General features: G+C 49.4%; 2 protein-coding genes across 3 annotated transcripts; both read left to right on the top strand.

Moving 5' to 3' along the window:
* Positions 1–30: 30 nt before the first annotated feature.
* Positions 31–9,920, top strand: PSME3 (proteasome activator subunit 3). The gene is made up of 11 exons (XM_003813914.5): positions 31–284; positions 959–991; positions 1,118–1,180; positions 1,377–1,481; positions 4,252–4,300; positions 4,693–4,805; positions 5,333–5,401; positions 5,547–5,614; positions 5,714–5,768; positions 5,896–5,982; positions 8,177–9,920. The coding sequence occupies exons 1-11, from the start codon at positions 243–245 to the stop codon at positions 8,255–8,257; spliced, it is 765 nt and encodes a 254-aa protein (XP_003813962.1). The 5' UTR covers positions 31–242; the 3' UTR covers positions 8,258–9,920.
* A 1,003-nt stretch (positions 9,921–10,923) lies between these two features.
* Positions 10,924–17,367, top strand: AOC2 (amine oxidase copper containing 2). 2 transcript variants are annotated; one of them, XM_034941803.4, is made up of 4 exons: positions 10,924–12,892; positions 15,732–15,936; positions 16,247–16,376; positions 16,728–17,367. In XM_034941803.4, exons 1-4 carry the CDS (start codon positions 11,305–11,307, stop codon positions 16,992–16,994), a joined length of 2,190 nt encoding a protein of 729 aa, XP_034797694.1. In that variant the 5' UTR covers positions 10,924–11,304; the 3' UTR covers positions 16,995–17,367. The 2 variants fall into 2 exon arrangements, with proteins under 2 accessions (XP_034797694.1, XP_003813960.1); XM_003813912.7 differs by having other exon boundaries at positions 15,732–16,017.
* Positions 17,368–17,429: the final 62 nt, after the last annotated feature.

Genomic DNA, 17,429 nt, shown 5'->3' with positions numbered 1-17,429 from the left:
GACGCAGTTTCCGGCGTGAGCGGCGAAAGCCGGGAGGGCGAGCGAGAGAGCGAGCAGGCAGCAGGCTGCCGGCGGGCGGGCGGACGGCACAGAGGGAGGGAGCGAGCGAGCGAGCAGTGAGTAAGCCAGCGAGGGCGGCCGGGTCCCGAGGTCAGCCGAGATTTCTCAGGTCCCTCCGGCCCCCTCCCTGGAGTCCACAGCGCCTCCGGTGTCCAGAGGATCGGACACGGCCCGGCCCGGCCATGGCCTCGTTGCTGAAGGTGGATCAGGAAGTGAAGCTCAAGGTAGCAGCACCGGTCCGGCCTTTTTGCCCCTCGCTTTGATCCCCCAGCAGTCTGACCGGCTTCCTACTCCCCATGGCGTCTTTGTCTCCCTGGGGATACCAGCTCTGAGCTTCCGCTCGGCTCAGCCCAGCCCCCAACTCCCGGGGTCGGCTTCGCGGGAGAGGAAAATATAGGATGGCTTTCTGTACCGCGTCTGATGATGGAGAGTCCCAGGGACACCTCCGCGGACACGTGTTGGACTCAGGGCTTTAGGCCAGTGACAGCTGGTAATCCCCCAGCCCAACAACGTCCCTGGACACTGCCCCTGCCCTTGGCGGCTGGCCTGCTTGGTATCATAGACCAGGTCTGGGTGGGGGTTGGCACGTTTGTGAGCTCACATCTTCCCTAACTACCTGTCTTTTGTCTGCTTATCAAATTCAGACAGCTTCAGACACAGGAGGGAGGGAGGGAAGGGGGAGGACAGAGGAGACAGGCAGGTGCTGTCCTCAAAGCCCTGCGTTCTTCTCCTGAGATGGAAAAATGGATCCTCAAAAAAATAAAGTATTTGCAGTCTGGGGGCCTCTCAGCTTCTTATTACAGTTACAAGGTGAGGGAAAGACAGTTGGATTTGGGATTCTCCATCCTGCCCTTACCTCTGTCCCCAGGTACTGAATTGCTCTCTTTGTTAATTTTAGGTTGATTCTTTCAGGGAGCGGATCACAAGTGAGGTGAGTGAAATAAATAGAAAAATGGTTGTTGGTTGAGAATTTCCCAAAGAGGAGATACCTGGAGAGAGAGAGAGAGAGAGACCTTCCCACAGATATTAATTCAGCTGTATTTTCCCTCTTCCTTAGGCAGAAGACTTGGTGGCAAATTTTTTCCCAAAGAAGTTGTTAGAACTTGATAGTTTTCTGAAGGTGAGAGACCCTATTCTTTCCTCAAATTCCCCGATTTTTTTGGCCTTGGTGTGACTGTCAACTGGGATAAACTGTGTTGATTCTTCTTCTTTTTATTTTTTTAAACTGTAAAAGCACTTTCATTTCTTGCTCTTCAAATCAAATACTTCTTTGTTCAGCTTGAAAAGATTAATGTTTTGGGGTGGGTGTCTTTCAGGAACCAATCTTAAACATCCATGACCTAACTCAGATCCACTCTGACATGAATCTCCCAGTCCCTGACCCCATTCTTCTCACCAATAGCCATGATGGACTGGATGGTGTAAGTGTCCTATATTTATCTTTGTGTTCTTGAGCAGTAGGTCCTCTGTCCTCTGTTTCCTTGTCAGTTTAAGATGTACAGAGGGAACAGTGGGATTTGGATCTGGGAACTAGGACTCTGTTACAGACATGATGACTCTAGTATAGTTCTTTTATTTCTTATTTATTTATTTATTTTTGAGAAAGGGTGTCACTTTTTTTGCTCAAGCTGGAGTGTAGTGGCGGGAATGCTGCTCACTGCAGCCTTGACCTCCCGAACTCAAGCGATCCTTCCTCCTCAGCCTCACAGGTAGCTGGAACTACAGGAGTCCACCACCATGCCCACCGATTTTTGTATTTTTTGTAGAGATGGGGTTTCACCATGTTGCCCAGGCTGGTCTCAAACTCCTGAGCTCAAGTAATCCACTCGCCTCAGCCTCCCAAAGTGCTGGGATTACAGGCTGAGTCACTGCACGGGGACTCCAGTATATTCCTTTTAGACCCTCAGTTTCATTTACGACGTGAAGTGAATGTGCTAATGCTACTGTCAGTGTTAGAGTGAGTTTCAAATAAAAGAGAACTAGCTTAGGCCAGGCACCGTGGCTCATGCCTGTAATCCCAGCACTTTGGGAGGCCGAGGTGGACAGATCATGAGGTCAGGAAATCAAGACCATCCTGGCTAACACCGTGAAACCCTGTCTCTACTGAAAATACAAAAAATTAACTGGGTGTGATTGTGGGCCCCTGTAGTCCCAGCTACTTCGGAGGCTGAGGCAGGAGAATGGCATGAACCCAGGAGGCGGAGCTTGCAGTGAGCTGAGATCGCGCCACTGTACTCCAGCCTGGGCGACAGAGCGAGACTCTGTCTCAAAAAAAAAAAAGAGAACTAGCTTCATCAGGTTACCTGGTTTTTCCCATGGCTCTGAACAAGACTTTACTTACATTTGTTTCCATGTCTTGAGTAGTGTTATGGGTTATGCAGTTCTCGCTATGTAACTGCAATTGCTATCTTTGCTGTGCATCTCTAACACCTAGTCCTTATCAGTCATGTGTCCACATGCTACTATAACACTGATGATACCGTATTGTTGTCTGTAGTACTGCCTCATTGTTGAACTTGTACATCTGGAAGGCAGGAACTATCTTTTTTTTTTTTTTTTTTTTCTTGAGACAGAGTCTCACTCTGTTGCCTAGGCTGGGTGCAGTGGCGCGATCTCAGCTTACTGTAACCTCCGCCTCCCGGGTTCAAGTGATTCTCCCACCTCAGCCTCCCACGTAGCTGAGATTACAGGTGCACATCACCACGCCCAGCCAATTTTTTTATTTTTAGTGGAGACAGGGTTTCACCATGTTGTCCAGACTGGTCTCGAACTCCTGACCTCAGGTGATCCGCCCGCCTCAGCCTCCCAAAGTGCTGGGATTACAGGCATGAGCCATCGTGCTCGGCCGGCAGGAGCTATCTTAATCTTTGTATTCCCAGCACCTAGTGTTGATCCTGGTCCCTAGCAATTGCTAAATACATGTTTGTTGACTGAATAATGTGTTCCTTTGTGGAACCAGCAGATTTGTACGTATTCCCTTAATTATCTTCCCTGCTTTGATTGGTTCTTTTTTCCTATTCTTTATAATACTTAATGTATTGTGTTTCTGGAAAGATTGGTCTTCCCAACTAGAGCGTAATTTGCTTTGTGGTAAGAACCTTTTCTTTCTTTCTCTGAGGGGGAACACGGTCTCACTCTGTCACCCAGGTTGGAGTGCAGTGGCTTAATCTCAGCTCACTGCAACCTCAAACTCCTGGGCTCAAGTGATCCTCCTACCTCAGCCTCCCAGCTAGCTGGGACTTACAGGTACATGTGCCATCACATTCAGCTAGTTTTTGTATTTTTTGTGGAGACGGGGTTTCCATATGTTGCCCAGGCTGGTCTCGAGCTCCTGAGCTCAAGTGATCTGCGTGCCTTGGCCTCCCAAAGTGCTGGGATTACAGGTGTGAGCCATGGCGCCCAGCCCAAGAACCTTTTCTTTCTTTCCTTTTTTTTTTTTTGAGGTGGAGTTTCACTCTTGTCACATAGGCTGGAGTGCAGTGGCACAATCTCGGCTCACTGCAGCCTCTACCTCCCAGGTTCAAGCAATTCTCCTGCCTCAGCCTTCCGGGTAGGTGGGATTACAGGTGCCTGCCACCACGCCCGGCTAATTTTTTTTATTTTTCTTTTTTGGAGATGGAGTCTTGCTCTGTTGCCCAGGCTGGAGTGCAGTGGTGCAATCTTGGCTCACTACAGCCTCCGCTTCCTGGGTTCAAGCAGTTCTCTGCCTCAGCCTCCCAAGTAGCTGGGTTTATAGGTGCTTGCCACCACGCCCAGCTAATTTTTGTATTTTTAGTGGAGATGAGGTTTCACTGTCTTGGCCAGGCTGATCTTGAACTCCTGACCTTGTGATCCACCTACCTTGGCCTCTTAAAGTGCTAGGATTACAGGCATGAACCACCGCGCCTGGCTAACTTTTTGTATTTTTAGTAGAGATGGGGTTTCACTATGTTGGCTAGGCTGGTCTCAAACTTCTGATCTCAGGTGATCCGTCCACCTCGGCCCCACAAATTGCTGGGATTACAGGCATGAGCCACCGCGCCTTGCCTCCAAGAACCTTTCTTAAAGCTTTGTATGTACTTAGGAAATTGTGCAGAAATTAATAACATAAGCTATGAGGCTGAGGAAGGGATTAAACTTGCTTGAAGGGTATCTTGTGATGGAGATGTGGGTGTCAAAACTAGGCTCATCCCTGCCTCTTTGTATCCTTAGCCCACTTATAAGAAGCGAAGGTTGGATGAGTGTGAAGAAGCCTTCCAAGGTAAGAGGCACCCTTACCTCACCTCCCCTCACCCCATCCCTGACTTGCAACCCTGAGAAGCAGGATGGATCTAGTGTTCTGACCAGGAGGCAAGATCTAATCTTACTTCCCAGAGGTAGCATTCCCAACTCCTCCAAACGTGCTTGTTATTGAGTGCTCTAAACCTGGTTTTCCAATAAACAGAGGATTTAAGACTTTTGTCATGTGGTAGACGCTCGTCTGTAGTTCTTTTTTTCCATACATTCTCGTTGATTCTAATAGTGGTGTCATGGTAGGATTGTGACAAAGGCAGAGGTCATAGCATCTGATAGGTATAGGGAAAATGAGAGAGAGGCAGGGGATGCTGTGTCCTTCCCTCTTCCCTGATCATTTGACCTTCACATCTCTGCCAGGAACCAAGGTGTTTGTGATGCCCAATGGGATGCTGAAAAGCAACCAGCAGCTGGTGGACATTATTGAGAAAGTGAAACCTGAGATCCGGCTGTTGATTGAGAAATGTAACACGGTGAGGCACAGGCTGGTGACCTATGGGCCGGCCCCAAGTACCCCACCTGAAGTGCAAAAAACAGTGGATGTACGGGTGGTATGGGAATTGGCAGACTAGGTTTTTTTGAGTTTTTTTTTTTTGAGATGGGGTCTCGCTCTGTCACCCAGGTTGGAGTGCAGTGTCGCCATCTCGGCTCACTGCAACCTCTGCCTCCTGGGTTCAAGTGATTCTCCTGCCTCAGCCTCCCGAGTAGCTGGGATTACAGGTGCCTGCCGAGACACCCAGCTACTTTTTGTATTTTTAGTAGAGATGGGGTTTCACCATTTTGGCCATGGTTAGCCAGGCTGGTCTCGAACACCTGACCTCAGGTGATCCACCCGCTTCGGGATCCCAAATTGCTGGGATTACCGGCATGAGCCACCATGCCTGGCCAGACTAGGTATTTTGACTTCTGTGTTCCTGGCATCTGGCTCCAGCCGTCTGAATTGTGTACTTCATGGCTTCAGCCTTCAGGCAAAGGTCCTCATATATGTTTTGACCTCCAGGTCAAAATGTGGGTACAGCTCCTGATTCCCAGGATAGAAGATGGAAACAACTTTGGGGTGTCCATTCAGGTAATGTACTTGAATTACATACTGGGAAGAGCGGCTTGGGAGATACTCTCATCTCCCCTGCGTTATCTTTTTTTCCTTTTTCTTTGGGGCTGCTGTGGATGACATGGAAGTGGCTTTTGATGCACCTGTTGTTTGTTTGTTTTAGGAGGAAACAGTTGCAGAGCTAAGAACTGTTGAGAGTGAAGCTGCATCTTATCTGGACCAGATTTCTAGGTAGGGCTGCTTGGGCTTGGCCGAGGCATTGGGGGCTGATGAGGTGGTGGGCACCATCAAGGGTCTCCTGCAGCTTCCTCCTCTTCTCTCTCTTTCCAGATATTATATTACAAGAGCCAAATTGGTTTCTAAAATAGCTAAATATCCCCATGTGGTAAGTAAGGGGTTTGTGGCCTGAGGGTGGAGGTGGCAGGATAATGAAGAGTGACTGTTACTGGGAAGGAGCTGTCTGGAAACAATTGGGCTTTGGGGACTAGCTTTTTCCTCTACCCTCCTTGCAGGAGGACTATCGCCGCACCGTGACAGAGATTGATGAGAAAGAATATATCAGCCTTCGGCTCATCATATCAGAGCTGAGGAATCAATATGTGAGTAATCTCAGTCCTTGTCCATAGTTGCTGTGGCTTCTCTTAGTTCTGTTGAGAGTATTCTTAAAATTCTCTGAAGGGCTGAGATGAGGGTCTGAGGTAAAATGAATAGACCAAATTCTATTCATCACCTGAGTGTTGAGAACCATGAAGTCATCTAGCAGGGTATCTCTCTTCTTTCTACCTGAGTGGAGGGGTGTGCAGTACAATATGGTTAAGATATAGGTGTCAGAGTCAGACAGACTTAGGTTTGCAACCAGGCTCTACCTATGTTGTGTGACCTCGAGCAAATTGTTCAAGCTTAAACTTCAATTTCTTCTTTAAAATGGGACCGGGCTGGGCGCAGTGGCTAACGCCTGTAATCCCACCACTTTGGGAGGCCAAGCCGGGTGGATCACCTGAGGTCAGGAGTTCGAGACCAGCCTGACCAACATGGCGAAAGCTCGTCTCTACTAAAAATACAAAATTAGCCGGGCCTGGTGGCACATGTCTGTAATCCCAGCTACTTGGGAGGCTGAGGCAGGAGAATCACTTGAACCCGGGAGTTGGAGGTTGCGGTGAGCCAAGATTGCTCGATTGCACTCCAGCCTGGGCAACAAGAGCGAAACTCCATCTCAAAAAAAAAATAAAAATAGGCCGGGTGTGGTGGCCCACACCTGTAATCCCAGCACTTTGGGAGGCCAAGGTGGGTGGATCACTTGAGGTCAGGAGTTCGAGACCAGCCTTACCAACATGGAAAAACCCCATCTTTACTAAAAATACGAAAAAAATTTAGCCAGGCGTGGCGGCACATGCCTTTAATCCTAGCTACTGAGGAGGCTGAGGCGGGAGAATTGCTTGAACCCGGGAGGCGGAGGTTGCAGTGAGCCGAGATCGCGCCACTGGACTCCAGCCTGGGCAACAAGAGCGAAACTCCGCCTCAAATAAAAATAAATAAAATAAAATGGGACTGAAGAGGCCGGGTGTGGTGGATCACACCTGTAATGCCAGCACTGTGGGAGGCTGAGGCAGGTGGATCACATGAGGTCAGGAGTTTTTGACCAGCCTGGCCAACATGGTGAAACCCCATCTCTATTGAAAATACAAAAAATTAGCTGGGCATGGTTGGCGGACCCCTGTAATCCCACCTAATCAGGAGGCTGAGGCAGGAGAATCGCTTGAACCGAAGAGGTGTAGGTTGCAGTGAGCCGAGATCGTGCCACTGTACTCCAGCCTGGGCAACAAGAGCAAAACTCCGTCTCAAAAAAAGAAAACAAAACTGAAGAGTACCTACTGCACAGAATTCATTCGCTTTTTTAAAATAAGTGAGATAACACATTGAAGGACCTGGTACAATTCTTACTATGTTAAGTGCACAATACATGTTATTAGACACTTGTTAAGTGCACAATACATGTTAGTTGTTATTAGACACTTGTTAAGTGCACAATACATGTTATTAGACACTTGGGGCCTTGGAAATACCCATTTATACCCAGTTGAAGTATAAGAGAGGTGGTGCTGCCACCCTGAATGCAGGCTCAAGTGAGATTAAAATTACAGTAAGTTGGCCGGGTGCGGTGGCTCACGCCTGTAATCCCAGCGCTTTGGGAGGCCGAGGTGGGCGGATCACAAGGTCAGGAGATCGAGACCATCCTAGCTAACATGGTGAAACCCCATCTGTACTAAAAATACAAAAAATTAGCCGGGTATGGTGGCAGGCGCCTGTAGTCCCAGCTACTCAGGTGGCTGAGGCAGGAGAATGGCATGAACCTGGGAGGCGGAGGTTGCAGTCAGCCGAGATCGCGCCATTGCACTCCAGCCTGAGCGATAGAACAAGACCCTGTCTCAAAAAAAAAAAAAAAAAAAAAAAAACAGTAAGTCTTCACTTAATGTTGTCCATAGGTTCTTAGAAACTGCGACTTTAAAAATGATGTATATCAAAACCAAGTTTTTTTTCAATTAACATTGTAACGAAATGACATCAAACAAAATGACGTTATTTGAAACCAGGTTATTTGAGGACCTTCTGTACTTGATTTGCTTACCTGCTATACTTTAATTTCCTTCAAGTCGCAGTTGCTAAGAACCTATTGATGACATTAAGGACTTACTGTATGCAGATGATGGCTTGGGGATTTGTGGAGGGGTCTCATTTTCTTGATGAGGTAAGGGTTGTACAGATATGTGATTCCCCTGATCCCTCTTCTCCCAGGTCACTCTACATGACATGATCCTGAAAAATATCGAGAAGATCAAACGGCCCCGGAGCAGCAATGCAGAGACTCTGTACTGAGGCCAGGGCCAGGGCCAGGGGACTCTGTGAGTCTGGCTCAAGACCGACATTGCCTTGGTTTGTTACATGACTATCGTGATGGGGAAACTGGCTGGAAATAGTAATCACACCTCTCTGTTTTTAGTTAGAGTCTAATGAAACTCTCATCTAGTTCTGTGATGTGTTTACCTCTTTTTTCAGGCCTCAGGAACTCTTCTATTTCCTTCCCTAATACCCCACACCCAACCTGTCGTAATTTCTGGAGAATCCAGGTTTGTGTGTGCAGGATGTTGGCACAAAAATACCTGTGTTTTCATTCTTCTCCTCTCTCCCTCCTGTGTCTTGCGCTTTATGTTTTCTTCCTTTTGATAATTAGTTGGTTAAAAGCTGAGGGAACCGGAAGGAAAGTGCTAGGTGTTTTTTAGGAACTAGGGTGGTGGGGGGACGAACTTCTCTTCCTCACATGAGGTTACTGTTTCTTTCCTCTGTGGGGCATTGGATCCTCCCACAGTTGCCCTGGTGATGACTTAGGGCTTCGCATCTGTGTACATCCCACCTTGAATCTTGATCGTGACAAGAAATACCTTAGGCCTTCAGTCAATTCCGAAGCTCCTTCAGTTGTTTTTATAATGGGCGTTTTCACATGCACATATGTGTATGCATGTATACGCCCATACGGACATGCACACACAGACTCCTACTCCATTAGCTAACATACCCTCCCTCTCCACAACCCCTGTCACATACCTTTCAGGAGGTGACGGTTGTCTTAGTTGTCATCTACCCAGACAAACGTCCTGGGCCCGTCCTCCCTCCTGATACTGTAGCCTCTTGGTACCCACGGTGAGTTGGTGGAGAACAGAGAGATGAGAAGCAGAGGGCGTGGGGAAGGCCTGTTCCTCTCTGACTCAGCCCTTTTTGGCATTATTGCAAGAGCTTGACTCCTGGTTGCCTTTTCCCAGCCAGTTTTCAGTTGGGGTGAAGGTGTCTGCAAGTGTGAGGTCCAGATGCTGCTGCTCATGTTGGGCTTTCCTTTTGGGAACTATTTCTCTTTATTTATAGTGTCGGGCTTCCGGGGAAAGCAATCATTGGTGTGTATGTGTATGTGCATGCACACATGTGCATATACACATTTGTGTATGTGGAAATGTGCTGGGCAAGTCAAAACTATAGAAGAGTTGCCTCCTGTCTCTCGAATCTTCCAGAGATATCACTTAATTGTTAACAGCTTTTGTGTTAATCCCCTTCAGCCCCCAGCTCTTTTATTCTACCACGGCTGGAGAGTTGATACCTGCAGTCAGCCTGCCAGTGACTCTTAGTGTCTGTTTCTGACTTATTTTTCCTGTCTCTGTCTTCCAACCCCCAATAATATTTCCACCGGGGATGCATCATTTTTACTCCCAATATTCTGTAGAGAGGGAGTCAGGATGCTGTCTTCCCACGAATAGTACTCAGTAACAAACCAATTGCATTTTAGTTGGGCAGTGCTCCCACCCACCCTCCAGATCCCTTCCAGCTAAAACCCTTCCCCCTTCCCTCCATGTGTTTCTCAGTTTCCTGTTTCGTTTGTTGGATTGTTCCACTGCCCCTCCTCCTCACCCTATCACCCGTGGATCATAATGTAAAATTCTTTTACCATGTCAAGAAATTATTAAAAATACAGGTACTTTGACCTCTTTCTAAAGCCGCAGACCCTGGTGCAATGCTCTGGTGGCTAGGGATGTACTCATGCTTGTATGTGTGCACGCTTGGACACCCACCTCCATGGACACCTAGCCACCCTGTTGTGTGTCCTTATGCCAGTTGAGCTGAATCTTTTCCCCAGTATAGTGGAAAGACTGAGGCTTCTGCCTACTGAGCAAGGTTGGGTGCTTCATTTGTGTTCAGTCTGAATTACGGGAAAGTTAGCTCTTCCCAGACCTAAGCTGCCTTCTCTCCCTACTTTCAGAAGATCCTAGTTCCTTCCTTCCCGAGTGATACCCATGAACTGCCAGTAGAGGCTGCTATCGTTCCATGTGTAAGGAATGAACTGGTTCGAGGCGTGTCCTACCCAGTTATTTTCTTTACCTTATACTAATTCTTCCTGAATAATGTCTTCAGTTTCTTGAGGAGACTCCTAGTTTTGGTTTTCAGATTACTTGGAGGGCTGCCTAGGAATCTATCTCCCTCTGAAATAAAGTTTCCTCATCTTCCACCTTGCAAGTAGCCTTCTGGTTTCCAATGATCCCCTCGTTGTCTCTGTAAAAAAAGTTTAAGGTCTTGAACAATGGAGGAGCACCTGCTCTGTTCTGTTTCAGAGATGACTACCAAAAGCTAGCAGTTTGTGAGTGCCTCCCCTGTGCCAGGCTGTTAAGTACCTAATGTGCACGATCACATTTAATCTTCAGGAATCTATAGGATAGTTGTATCTATTTGTTATAGATGAGGACACTGAGACTCAGGATAAGTATTTCCGCTAAGGTTACACAGCTGAGGGAACTGGGATTGGTGGACAAACCTGATTACTAAGCCCAGGCCCTCAGCCACTCCACTGGATGGAAATGGCCTGACTACAAATCAAGGGCTTGGCATTAGGCAACAAGTAGAATTCATTGCTTACTGCTGAACATGGCAGTGAATCCTGGAGCTGTTGGGATGCAGTTCCTGCCAGGAGGTAGGAAAATGGACAGCTTAGTGCTTGCATGCAGGCTGCAGAACTTAATTGGGCATCTGAGGTTTGTACTCTTCCTGAGACCCATTCCAGGTGGAAACTGGAGGTTAGCATCGTTAACCCAGATTCCCTTTCATCTGGTCTAAATGATGGAAATCAGTAGTTGGTACTGACTGCTACCAGTGGGAGTTCAGGGGCAAGGAAGAGGCTATGCATGTGGAAGCAGTGCCCTGGGCCAAACCACAGGACAGAAAATTGGAACAGAATTACATAAATCAAGGTCAGAAATTTCCTGCCCAACCCATGGGGTGGAGTTTTCTCCCTTCCTATCCACCCTAGCGAATATAAACCCCGACTTGATGTCAGTAACTGGAAGGAGCAGCTGTTAGAACTCTGATTTCAGCTCTCAACATCCACCATGCATCTCAAGATAGTCCTGGCGTTCCTGGCACTGTCCCTCATTACCATCTTTGCCCTGGCCTATGTTTTGCTGACCAGCCCAGGTGGTTCCAGCCAGCCTCCCCACTGCCCCTCTGTATCCCATAGGGCCCAGCCCTGGCCACACCCTGGCCAGAGCCAGCTGTTTGCAGACCTGAGCCGAGAGGAGCTGACAGCTGTGATGCGCTTTCTGACCCAGCGGCTGGGGCCAGGGCTGGTGGACGCAGCCCAGGCTCAGCCCTCGGACAACTGCGTCTTCTCAGTGGAGCTGCAGCTGCCCCCCAAGGCTGCAGCCCTGGCCCACCTGGACAGGGGGAGCCCCCCACCTGCCCGGGAGGCACTGGCCATCGTCCTCTTTGGTGGACAACCCCAGCCCAATGTGAGTGAGCTGGTGGTGGGGCCGCTGCCTCACCCCTCCTACATGCGGGATGTGACTGTGGAGCGTCACGGCGGGCCCCTGCCCTATCACCGTCGCCCGGTGCTGAGAGCTGAGTTTACACAGATGTGGAGGCATCTGAAAGAGGTGGAGCTACCCAAGGCACCCATCTTCCTGTCGTCCACCTTCAACTACAATGGCTCTACCCTGGCAGCTGTGCATGCCACCCCTCGGGGCTTGCGCTCAGGGGACCGAGCTACCTGGATGGCCCTCTACCATAACATCTCAGGGGTTGGTCTTTTCCTTCACCCCGTGGGGCTGGAGCTACTACTGGACCACAGGGCCCTGGACCCTGCCCACTGGACTGTCCAGCAGGTCTTCTACCTTGGGCACTACTATGCAGACTTGGGCCAGTTGGAACGGGAGTTTAAGTCTGGCCGGTTGGAAGTGGTTAGAGTCCCTCTACCTCCACCAAATGGAGCTTCATCCCTGAGGTCTCGGAACTCTCCAGGTCCTCTTCCCCCTCTTCAGTTCTCGCCCCAGGGTTCCCAGTACAGTGTGCAAGGAAACCTGGTGGTATCCTCCCTCTGGTCATTTACCTTTGGCCATGGGGTGTTCAGCGGCCTGAGGATTTTTGATGTTCGGTTCCAGGGTGAGCGAATAGCCTATGAAGTCAGTGTCCAGGAGTGTGTATCTATCTATGGTGCCGATTCACCCAAGACGATGCTGACTCGCTATTTGGATAGCAGCTTTGGACTCGGCCGTAACAGCCGAGGCTTGGTGCGGGGAGTGGACTGCCCCTATCAAGCCACGATGGTGGACATCCATATATTAGTGGGTAAAGGGGCAGTCCAGCTGCTTCCAGGGGCTGTGTGTGTATTTGAGGAAGCCCAGGGACTGCCCCTTCGAAGGCACCACAATTACCTTCAAAATCATTTCTATGGTGGTTTGGCCAGCTCAGCCCTTGTGGTCAGGTCTGTGTCATCTGTGGGCAACTATGACTACGTTTGGGACTTTGTGTTGTACCCAAATGGGGCACTTGAAGGGCGGGTCCATGCCACGGGTTATATTAACACAGCTTTCCTGAAAGGGGGAGAGGAGGGTCTCCTCTTTGGGAACCGTGTGGGGGAAAGAGTGCTGGGAACGGTGCACACACATGCCTTCCACTTCAAGCTGGACCTGGATGTGGCAGGTGAGTGCTGAGGGGATGAGGATGGAGACTTGGAGGCAGGGTCAGGTGGGGTGGAGGGAAGGGAAGGGAATCTCCCAGGTCAAGCTGAAATAACAAGTGGCAAGAGCGGGGTGTTCCAACACCACAGCTCTAGTGGCAACAGGGCAGGGACTGTTTGAGCATATTCAGTGCAGTGAGTCTGGTACTGGGCTACTGGGTATCTGGTAAAAGGTGAAAAGAGTTCCCCTGCCCAGCCCCTCTGACTTGCTATGATTGTGAAACTAGTTTAAATGTAATGGCTGGGCATGATTGCCTTAGCCTCAAGTGACACTGGGTGGGTGAACTGGCCCAATGGGGCTGGAGTTGGAGCACTTTGCTTCTTCCTAATTCTGAGAGTCAGTGGGGGTGGGGAGGGCAGGGTCCTGAGCCGAGGTCGGAAGAAGTCTGTCCAGAGTCTTCAGGGTGGGGGTCGACCTGGGGCTTAGGAAGGAGAGGGTAGCAAAGCTGGGGTTGCTCCCCAGGATAGGGCCACTCCTCGTCGGGAGGGTCAGCCCATTCCTGTCATCACAGTTGACTCATGGCAGGCACACAGCTTGCTGCAAGTATGGAAAGAGATTTCTCAAGCACAAAGGGCTCAAAGCACACAGAGGACTTGCTGTTCCTGACAGACGTTGTCAAGGACAGAAAGGAACTTACAGACTCACAGACTTTTAGATCCACAAAGAAAATTAGAAACTCACCAGACCCTCTCCATTTTAAGGGAAACTAAGGAGGGTGGCGGGAGATGGGACAGGAAATGACTGCCCAAGTATAATGCAACATAAACTAGTATTTCTTGTGAAATGTTTTCTTATCCTCAAGTCTAAAGACATGGCACATGCGTGCCTGCGTGTGTCTCTGTGCATGCACTTGTGTTCGCAGTGGTGTGGAGGGTAGGAAGGACTAATAGCATGATTGAAATGATCATATTAACTAGATTATTCTTTGACATACTTGGATTTTGACTTGTCTTCTGATTGGAAGTTTTTCTTCAGCATCTTTGGCATTAAAGAGGCTTGTTTTGGGAAGTAACATTTATTGGACCCCTAGCGTGTGCAGCATGGGCTGCTGCTGTGGGCCAGAGAGGCTGTGTCAGGCACCAGCAAACAGGATGGCTGCAGAGGCACCAGCTTCAGTGCAGTTTCTCCCGTGCCAGGTGCCTTCATATAGGTCTTGTTGAACTAACAGTCCAGACCTGCAGAAAGTGTATGACCAAATGCTGAGTTAGGCAGTGCAGGTTATGGATGCTGTAGAATTCCAAGGAACTCACAGACAAAGGTATGAATGTGCTCGCTTCTGAAAAACACTGACAGTACTTCCCACCTTGCTGAGATCAAAAGTGAAGTCTCAGAGCTGGGAGGAGTATGCAGGGGACCATGGGAAGGGATTGGGTTTTCTTTTTTTGAGGCAGTGTCTCACTGTCACCCAGGCTGGAGTGCAGCGGTGCAATCACAGGTTACTGCAGCCCTGACCTCCTGGGCTCAAGCAATCCTCCTCCCTCAGCCTCCTTAGTAGCTGGGATGACAGGCATACACTACGACACCCAGCTTTTTTTTTTTTTTTTTTTTTTTTGAAGGCAGTCTCACTCTTTTGCCCAGGCTGGAGCGCGGTGGTGCAATCTCAGTTCACCGCAACCTCCACCTCCCAGGTTCAAGCGATTCTTGTGTCTCCGCCTCCAGAGTAGCACACCACCACACCTGGCTAATTTTTTAAAATTATTTATTTATTTAAGTAGAGATGGGGTTTCACCATGTTGGCCAGGCTCATCTTGAACTCCTGGTCTCAAGTGATTCACTTGCCTCGGCTTCCCAAAGTGCTGTGAGCTACCATGCCCGGCCTTTTTTTTTTTTTTTTTTTAAGAGGCAGTGTTTCATTCTATTACCCCAGCTGGTCTCCAGCACCTGGGCTCAGGGGATCTGCATCACCCTGCCACCAGCCTCCTGAGTTGCAAGCTGCCACACCCAGCTCAGGAGTCAGTTTTTCAGCTAGCTTCTCCAAGACAAATATCATTATCCCTTTCATAGTTAAAAGAATGGCACTAGTCAGCTGCATGTGCTTTTCTGTTTATTGGGCACAGCCATAGAACAGCTTTAATTATGCCCAGTGTAGGGATTCAGAAAGTGAATCAGAGAAGCAAATTGATCCAGGGACTGTTTGGTAGTCCAGTGCTAATAGAACTTTCTGCAGTGATAGAAATATTCCGTATTTGAGCTGTGGCTCTAAACAATAGTCACTAGCCATGTATGGCAACTGGGCACTTCAAGTGTGGCTAGTGTGACAGAGGAACTGAATATATATATATATTTTAGACAGGGTCTTGCTCTGTTGCCCAGGCTAGAGTGCAGTGGTGTGACCTCAGCTCACTGCAGCCACAACCTGCTGGGCTCAAGCAATCCTCCTACCCCAGCTTCCCAAGTAACTGGGACCACAGGCATGTACCACCATGCCTGGCTGATTTTTTTATTGTTTGTAGAGTCAGGGTTTCACCACGTTGCACAGGCTGGTCTCAAACTCCTGGGCTCACATGATCCACCCGCCTCAGCCTCCCAAAGTGCTGGGATTGCAGGTGTGAGCCACCTCAGCTGGCCCTAAGTTTTAATTTTCATAGCCACGTGTGGCTAGTGGTTACCCTATCGGATAGGGCAAGTTGGAAGAAGATAGGAGCTTGCACTTGCCCAGACCTCCTGGCTCCCAGCACAGTGTGCTCTGATGCTCTCTCTGCCTTTTGTCACCAGTGCAGTGAACATCATGGGGAAGACAGGGACCTGGCCCAGAGACCTTACCTGGTGTGGAACTCATCTCCTTTCCCTCCCCCTGGCAGGGCTGAAAAACTGGGTGGTAGCTGAAGACGTGGTGTTTAAACCTGTGGCCGCCCCCTGGAACCCGGAGCACTGGCTACAGCGCCCACAGCTGACTCGGCAGGTCCTGGGAAAGGAGGACCTGACAGCTTTTTCCTTGGGAAGCCCCCTACCCCGCTACCTCTACCTGGCTAGCAACCAGACTAATGCATGGGGTCACCAGCGCGGGTACCGAATCCAGATCCACAGCCCCCTTGGCATACACATACCCCTGGAGAGTGACATGGAGAGGGCCCTCAGCTGGGGGAGGTGAGGAGGGCCCTGGCCTGGGTGGAAGGAAAGGACAGCCCCTCCCCTGCCCCAGTCCTTGGAGACAAACTCCCTTCCCACGGCTACCATTCATCCCTGTACCTCCCCTCAAACCCAAGTTAGAGACACGGTGGGAAATGGTCTCACACAGAATCGGATCTAAGGGACTCCTGGGCCAGTAAAGGCACTTGACATTTCCCAAAACCACCTTCTTATGATTCCTGGCCAGATACCAGCTTGTGGTGACCCAGAGAAAGGAGGAGGAGTCACAGAGCAGTAGCATCTATCACCAGAATGACATCTGGACACCCACAGTTACCTTTGCTGACTTCATCAACAATGAAACCCTCTTAGGAGAGGTTGGTTGCCCTAGGGACATAGGAAAGGGACACCTGTGGGCATGGCATCTTGGCTGCCCAGCCTCTGGCCAAAGGTTAGAGGGAATGGCTGATTTCCAGTTCGCAGATTCAGAGGCCATGGAGTTTTCTGATGACCAACACAGGTCATCCCTCCTGGGGTGAGATTAGCTCTGGGACACTGGCTCCCCCCTCTCCCCACACAGCTGCTTACATGGATTGCTCCACGTGTTGTATGGGCATGAGGCTGGGGAGAGTGGAAGCCAGGCTGAGACTGGAGGCTGGGATTGTGGCTGAAGGGTGGTTCTTTGGGTCATGCTTCCATAGTCCTCCAGCTCCTCCTTCTTCCTGCAGGATCTGGTGGCTTGGGTCACAGCCAGCTTCCTGCACATTCCCCATGCCGAGGACATCCCAAACACAGTGACTCTGGGGAACAGAGTTGGCTTCTTGCTCCGACCCTATAACTTCTTTGATGAGGACCCCTCCATCTTCTCCCCTGGCAGTGTCTACTTTGAGAAGGGCCAGGATGCTGGGCTCTGCAGCATCAATCCTGTGGCCTGCCTCCCCGACCTGGCAGCCTGTGTCCCGGACTTACCCCCTTTCTCTTACCAAGGCTTCTAGTCCTGAGGGTGTGGCGGGCGGCGTGGTTAGGCACATGTACTTTTCCCTGTTTCTACGTTCTGTTCTCCGTGTTTTTATCACACCTGCTCCCCAGATTCCCACCCCCTCAATGTTCCTCTCACACGAAACCCCCATCAGTCCCTTTGGTTAATTCTTACTTCCTGTTCATCTCTAAAGTGTTAAATTATAAAAATGATTTTTAAATATTCAAAGAAAAATACCACAAATCCTACTACTCAGAAATAGGTGGTGTTCACATTACATCAGCCATCTCTTTATGCATGTGCATTCAAAAGGAAGAGTAGATAGAATTTTGTAAAACAGATGTTATATGTAATTTATAATAAAAAGTATTAGAGGAATTTTACTTGAATTTATTGTTTGACCTGTTAAGTATCTAGAGTCCCCTGGAGAATACTAAGGAGTCTGGCCAGG

The sequence above is a fragment of the Pan paniscus genome, chromosome 19, assembly GCF_029289425.2.
Source record: "Pan paniscus chromosome 19, NHGRI_mPanPan1-v2.0_pri, whole genome shotgun sequence".
NCBI classification, from domain to species: Eukaryota; Metazoa; Chordata; class Mammalia; order Primates; family Hominidae; genus Pan; species Pan paniscus.
This window is presented reverse-complemented; position numbering and strand designations above follow the sequence as displayed.

Coding starts and splice junctions, on each gene's coding strand:
- PSME3 (XM_003813914.5), top strand. CDS start 243: ATGGCCTCGTTGCTGAAGGTGGATCAGGAAGTGAAGCTCAAG. Junction 4,806..5,332: donor TGATTGAGAAATGTAACACG/GTGAGGCACAGG, acceptor TTTGACCTCCAG/GTCAAAATGTGGGTACAGCT. Junction 5,983..8,176: donor CAGAGCTGAGGAATCAATAT/GTGAGTAATCTC, acceptor CTCTTCTCCCAG/GTCACTCTACATGACATGAT.
- AOC2 (XM_003813912.7), top strand. CDS start 11,305: ATGCATCTCAAGATAGTCCTGGCGTTCCTGGCACTGTCCCTCATTACC. Junction 12,893..15,731: donor GCTGGACCTGGATGTGGCAG/GTGAGTGCTGAG, acceptor TCCCCCTGGCAG/GGCTGAAAAACTGGGTGGTA. Junction 16,018..16,246: donor AGGGCCCTCAGCTGGGGGAG/GTGAGGAGGGCC, acceptor ATTCCTGGCCAG/ATACCAGCTTGTGGTGACCC.